At 38.2% G+C, this 7,500-nt stretch overlaps 1 protein-coding gene across 1 annotated transcript in view; it reads right to left on the minus strand.

The window, feature by feature from the left end:
- Positions 1 to 7,500, minus strand: part of LOC308698193 (MAM domain-containing glycosylphosphatidylinositol anchor protein 2) — a gene marked incomplete at both ends in the record, with an annotated part of 185,740 nt that overhangs the window by 46,007 nt on the left and 132,233 nt on the right. Inside the window, one exon of the mRNA XM_081378113.1 lies at positions 5,367 to 5,660. Coding sequence (XP_081234239.1) covers positions 5,367 to 5,660 — 294 coding nt within the window. The remainder of the gene's footprint in view (positions 1 to 5,366; positions 5,661 to 7,500) is intronic.

The following is a 7,500-nucleotide window of genomic DNA, read 5'->3' on the forward strand; positions in this document are numbered from 1 at the left end:
AATTTGTGTGAATTTTTTAAGGGGATCCTACTTGTGGTTTTTATAGCATTTTTATTCAGTTATGTAGCTTATTTTTAATATTTAATTTAATTGAACTAAAATTCAAACAAAAAGCACTGCAAACTAACATTTAAATTAGAGATGCACCGATAATAAAATTCTTTGCCGATAACCGATTATTCAGAATGACATCTGCCGACAGCTTGAAGGAAAAATAAACTAATGCTGTAAACTATACAGGGACCCTCACATTTGGTACATTACTTTAATATTAGAGGTTATAATTAACAACAGAGCCCAAACTATTACATTCAACTGCAAAAGCAAAACTTACAATTCCATACAACAAAGACAGTCAACATGATTTTAAACAACAGTACAATCCATTGAACACACTGAACTTTCATCCCCCACATCCCTTACACATCAGCAACAACAACATTGCAACACTCTCAGCAACCATGTAGCAATGCACTTACAACCTCTTAAAACTCCATAGCAACCTTTCTGATCCCTCTTTTCCCTCCTGCTCCACATACATACAGCAGCAGGTTTAATTGCTCATTACAAGCCTTTTGAGCTGTAATCATAAAAGTGTAAAAGAATCTTCTATTCAAAGACGGGCAGCAGATGTGTTTCTGCTCAACTCCACTCAAAGACATTATTTAGCATTATTTACTAGTGTGTTTCATAATTGGCTGCTGTTTGTGTGGCGTTCACGAGTCAAGTTCAACCCAACAGATATTTTCATTTCCTCAAACACCTCAGAGCCTTTCGGTCTGCTTGGAATCATGTTTATTTATTTCTCTCCTGATGTAGTTCTGTAGCCGTGAGTCATGTGATGTGTGTGAACCCAGTAAACATTCGGTGACTTGCAGAGATTTACACCCTGTGGATCAATTACTACGGCACAAACACTGTCTACTTCATGCTAGCGGTGCTGGCTAAGACTAAATAATAATAATAATAATAATAAAAAAACATCCGAACACCCAAGCAACTACATACTGTAGCAACATTCTAAAAAACACTCAGAACACCATAGCAACCCCCGACATTCTAAAAAAACACCCTAGCAACCACATACCGTGGCAACATTCTAAAACCACCCAGAACACCCTAGCAACCACATGCTGTAGCAACATTCTAAAACGCACTCGGAACACCCTAGCAACCACATACTGTAGCAACATTCTAAAACACACTCAGAACACCCTAGCCACCACATACTGTAGCAACATTCTAAAACACACTCGGAACACCCTAGCAACCACATACTGTAGCAACATTCTAAAACACACTCAGAACACCCTAGCCACCACATACTGTAGCAACATTCTAAAACACACTCAGAACACCCTAGCTACCACATACTGTAGCAACATTCTAAAACATACTCGGAACACCCTAGCAACCACATACTGTAGCAGCATTCTAAAACGCACTCGGAACACCCTAGCAACCACATACTGTAGCAACATTCTAAAACGCACTCAGAACACCCTAGCAACCACATACTGTAGCAACATTCTAAAACGCACTCGGAACACCCTAGCAACCACATACTGTAGCAACATTCTAAAACATACTCGGAACACCCTAGCAACCACATACTGTAGCAACATTCTAAAACGCACTCAGAACACCCTAGCAACCACATACTGTAGCAACATTCTAAAACGCACTCGGAACACCCTAGCAACCACATACTGTAGCAACATTCTAAAACACACTCAGAACACCCTAGCAACCACATACTGTAGCAACATTCTAAAACACACCCAGAACACCCTAGCAACCACATACTGTAACCCCATACAATTACCTTCTGTTTTTTATTGCATGGCAGAAACAAGCTTCCATAGTAAAATGACTCGCTGGGATGTTTGTGAAAATTATTACTGTAAGTGATGATTCATTTATTTAGCTAGGCACAGCACAGTCGGTTAAACCCCAACACACACACACACACACACACACACACACACACACACACACACACACACACACACACACACACACACACACACACACACACACACACACACACACACACACACACACACACACACACACGCACAAGCCATGTGCAGTACGCTCAGTACAGTCATAGTCATGAATCCTTATGCAGCATCACTGCACTGAATCTCCGAAAAAGTAATTTGACAAAACTGCTCGACAAAATCCACATCCCACAAAAAAACTGCACACAGTTATCTTTCGTCCTTCGTCACATTATGAAAACAGTAGAGATGCATTCTGAGTGTGCAATGTGCAAAAAGCCATTCTCATCGCATTCACACTTTCTCCTCAATGGCGCACCAGAGACACTTTATCTCTCAGCGTGATTTCACACCACAAACACAATGACGGAGTATCCTTCACTCCAACACACCCCCTCTTCACTGAACACTTCCCGGGACTGACGCAGAGCGCTGGTTCTACTTCGAGTCAAATGAACTGTGCATACATTTACTGGCTGCTAACTAAGGGCCTGTTTAAATGACAACGTTTTCAACTAAAAACGCAAAACATTTTATGCGTTTTGGCCGTTCATTTACATTTAAACTTTTTTGGAAGTTTTTGAAAACGGTCTCTGTGTAAATAACCAAAATGCGAATTTTTGAAGATGATGACGTCATGCACGTGCGTGTTACGATCAATCTATAGTGTTTCATCGCCATCTAATGACGTGGCAGCAGAATACAGGGTTTTTAGTCGTTTTGGAGAATCTGTGTGAATGGGGATCGTTTTGACAATGGTGTCGTCTGTACGCGGAAAACTCAAAGGGAAACTTCTCCGTTTTAAATATATAATTGTCGTGTAAAAGTATCCTTAGAGTTAAAAGGTTTTTATTGTATTTTTTTTTTTTTTATGGATACAGCTGCCTCACTCCTGCCGGATGAACCCGGCTGCTATCTGTTATTATTTCCCTGAAGAGCATCGCTGCCTTCAGCTGGAGTAATGCCGTCTGAAGTGGAGTTTGGTGCAACTCTTCAGTTCCTCCTCATTGAGACGCAGCCTTTCAGAAATACAGTATGTGTTCTTGAAAGCCTGTTTCTCAAAACACACATTGATCTTCTGAGAAAATGGAAAGGGCTCATGTGACTCATAACGTGGCGGTTTAATTTTCAAGTTTTAATGGATGAGATTATGTGAGGTGTCTTGAGATTTATTCAGGGTGAGATTCAAAACACAGCCAGTAAAAACGTGTTTATTTGTACAAAAGAAAAACACTACTAACAGTTGTGTTTGAATGTTCAGCCAATCTCAGTTTTAAATATAGCTGCAAGCAGCAATTAAGCACAGAAAGGCATGACGAGTTACGCGAGGAGCATCAATCCAACTGCAGCAATGAGTAATTAAAGATGTTTTAGATGATTTCAGTGAAAATTGCGGAAAAGTCCTACATATAATCACTAGCAATATGATTGAATTGCTTTTCACTTTTCATACAACATGACAAAAGGACATAATGAAATTACTAAAAATTTAACTAAAATTAACATGAAAACTAGAAATGGTCAATTAAACTGAGGAATTTTGGAAATATTCCAAAAACTTAATGGGAATCAAAGGGAATTAATTGTAAATTTGGGGTAATTTATACAAAGTGTATCATATACAAAGACAAACATTTTGTTTGGTCATAAGCAGACAAGCATGCAAACAAATACAAATTAATTTTTTTTTTAACTTTATTTGTGAGTAACTGTATCATTAACTGTATCAATAACAGCACATGCTAACATGAATGACTGATGTAACATTCAAATTTGTAAAACAAAACTTGCTCCATCCTTCATCTTTACTCAAAGTAGTAAGAACGACAGGCGATCTGCAGTAATACCAACGATATCTCACGATTAATTCATACGATTTGTCTAAACCCCAGTGACGGTTAGGCTTAGGGACGGGGTTAGGGGTAGGTCATTCGTAAGAATTCATACGAATTGGGCAACTTGTAAAATATGTATGATTTCGCAAAAATCTTACAAATTCGAGGTTGTATGAATCCGTACGAATTAGCCACCTCGTAAAATTTGTTAAACAATATAGAACACAAAACTGTGGACATCTGGTAGAAAATATATTCATCAATAATTAGGGTAAATCCCATTTAGACCTCACAGAGATTTGAGAAGCAATGGTCAGAAGTTTATACTGCTGTTGTATCGCTGTATAATTTTAACCACTGACTCTTCACATCCTCATCCTTTGGAAGTGTTTAGAAAGAGAATTTGCATATTCTCTATGTGTACACAACACGAACCAGCTACAGTGTTTGAGGGCGGGGCAAAGTAGACGTTGTTTGCTTGCAGCCAATGAAGTACATAGGCGTGCATTATGCAAATCTGTTACGCTGCAAGTCACGGAAGTGAGACTGGAATAACTGACGACTTGTTTGGACGGTTCAGAGTCGATTCTTTCTTTTAGGAGACAATAACTTTATTTAGCATGCACTTTCGATTTAACAACTTTGCATACTGTTTATATTCACAGACAAATATATTACACACTGTATGAAAGAGAATATTCCAAAAAAGCATAATATGAGAACTTTAATCAAGATGTTTTCAACTACACTTAAAGGCCCCCTGAAATCAGAATTTAAGTTTTTTAGCTTTAAGTATGAATATGTTAGCCTTAAGGTTATGAATAAGCTGGTGTGCTCCAAAACAATGACAAAATTTGCATTTAGGAGATATAAGCATTCAAAACTTATAGTCTCTCACTTCCACTAAAATGGATCATGGATTTTTATGACATCACCGCTTCTCATCAAATCTTCTGTCCAATCAAAGGCTCTCTAGAATCTAAAGCTCCGCCCCCTCTTCTATAAACACCACCTGGCCAAAGCGACCGTTGACACGTCATGGTGCAATATGGGTTGGAAAAGTGTGTTCGAGCTTGAGTTTTAGTACTCATGGTGCAATATGGGTTGGAAAAGTGTGTTCGAGCTTGAGTTTTATTCCGTTTTCCAACTGTACGTTGGTTATAAAATGAAACGGCTAGAATTTATTCACACCTTTACTATTGAATCCAATGTATCATCAGCGCTCAGATTCGCTTCCATGGTGCTGTCAAGTACGACCTGCTGTCTGTGAGGCCATGACTAAAGGCTATTGGCTATTTGAAAGGGGGAGGAGCCATTAAATATTTCCCGCCTTTGATTCTGTTTTAGTGGAAATTACATCAACGCATCAAACAAAGCTGCGCGTTCCAAGGCACTTCAGTGGGCCTTTAAGTTCCCTGTTATAGGCTAACCTGCAATTCTGCAAATTTCCAGTTTACTCCCGTTAATTCCCGTGGATGGTTTCTGACATTGAAAATTCAACCCTAAGTAATAGTAAAACAGCACTTACACTGCACGATGAGCTCGACCACGGCCTCTCTGGGCTTGACGTTGAAGCCGTTGAACTGGCTGGTCTGGCAGCGATAGGATCCGCTCATCTCGCGCGACACGTTGACGATCCGCAACACGCCGTCGTAGCTCTCCATCTGCATGCTACCGTCGGGCATGGGCACTTCTTTATCCGCTCGCGACCACAGGATGATGGGCTTGGGTTTCCCTGAAACAAGGCACTCCAGCTCCACTGTCTCACCCTCCCGCACCGCCAGCGGGGACTTGCCCTGCGGCACGGTCAGGTTCGGGGGAACTAAGAAAGAGAAAAACAGAGGATGGACTGATATGGGACTCTAGAAAGGTAGTAGACGGGGTCGCTGAGGATGGTCAACGCTGGCGGTTGTGTGTTTATGCATGTGGTTGTTGTTGCGTGAAAATGAAACCAATATCCAAACCAATCGAAATGGTCTCCAATGATCGAAACCAACATCCAATATCCAAACCAATATCCAATGATCGAAAACCAAACCACTGAGCGTTTAAAACACAAGGACCAAACGATTTAAGGAGAAAATGAACAATAGTGAAGTGAACCGACTTCAACATCGTATGCGCTTTCTGGTCAGATGTGGGATTTTCCTACTCAATATCTCTAACGTCTAAACATTAATGCATTTCAACATTAAAAATACAAAATAGTTTTGCAGTTGTTAATCTTAGTAATGTCTATGATTGGACACAGTTATTTTAGTATCATTACTATTTTACTTTTAAGTTAATTTTGATATTTACATTTTAGTTCAAGATTTAGTAATTTTGTTGTGTTTTTGACATTTTTAATTATTTTCTTTCTTCTTTTTTTTTTAAATATGTCTATATAGTTTTTTATACATTTAAGTTAAACTAAATGGAAATATGTGAAAAAATAAGTACATTTTTGTATGTGTTTTTACTTCAGTAAACTTTCGTAAAGAAAGTAAAGAAAATACATCTAATAACCCTGATACTGAGAAGATTGTTTAAATGTTAAGATCATGAAAAAATTATATTTTATTATCTTTTAATTTAAGCATTTTATTTGCTTAATGGTATACTCACCAAACAATAAACATTCTAAAATTTACTCGCTCTTATTTCATTCAAATCTTGAAACACAAATTAAAATATTTGTAATGAAACCTGAGAGATTTCTGTCCCTCCCCTGAAAGTCCAAAACTTTGATGCTTCAAAAACAAATTGCATCAAGCAAGTACATTTGAGCTTTTGTTGACCATATTTGATGTTTATATGCACTTAAGAAAATGTCCACCTAATTAAACCAGTCTAAAGTTTGGAATAATTACATTTTTTAATGATTTTGGCTGCATTTATTTGATCAAAAACGTTAAAAATATAATATTATTCTAATGTAAATCATCTGTTGTCTATGTGAATATATAGTAAAGTGTAATTTATTCCTGTGATCAAAGCTGAATGTTCAGCATCATTACTCCAGTCTTCAGTGTCACATGATCCTTCAGAAATCATTCTAATATGATGATTTGCTGTAAAATCTAACTGATACTATAGAATGCATCACAAACATATTTTACAATATAGGATGTGTAAAGGTTTACGCTAGAAAAGCCAAACCTGGAAGCATTAAAACACATGCGACAGCAAACAAACCTCAACAGAAATAATCATAATATCACACAAAAGTTTTGAACAATTCCTATATGGGCAAAGTATGGGTCATGTTTCACAACTTTTGTAGCACTTTATCGTTTCATAATTCATGAAATAATGTCAGCGGTTGAGCTACAGGAGCGTAGTATGACTGAAAGAGTGCATGCGGTGCTTTGATCTGATAACTGTGAAGTCTGGAAGCAGAGATGAGAAACGAACAACCCTGCATCAAAGATTCAAAATTAAAGAACCCAATTTGCTTTATATCCACGACCCAGGAAAGACCCACCGTCCTCAGACAGAATATTTCACAGGCCGCGTAACAATAAGGCTTTCTGTGGACAGTTGCTCAATATCAGGGTGTGTATTAATAATGGATGTTATTCCAGGCCATCATCAGAAACAGAAACAAGCTCTAATGAATAGCTGTTACGGTAATGGAGAAGAAGCGTGAAACCCAACGCGAGTGCATTAGACTCCAGCTG

Source organism: Scardinius erythrophthalmus, assembly GCF_964197995.2.
Source record: "Scardinius erythrophthalmus genome assembly, chromosome: 11".
Classification (NCBI taxonomy): domain Eukaryota; kingdom Metazoa; phylum Chordata; class Actinopteri; order Cypriniformes; family Leuciscidae; genus Scardinius; species Scardinius erythrophthalmus.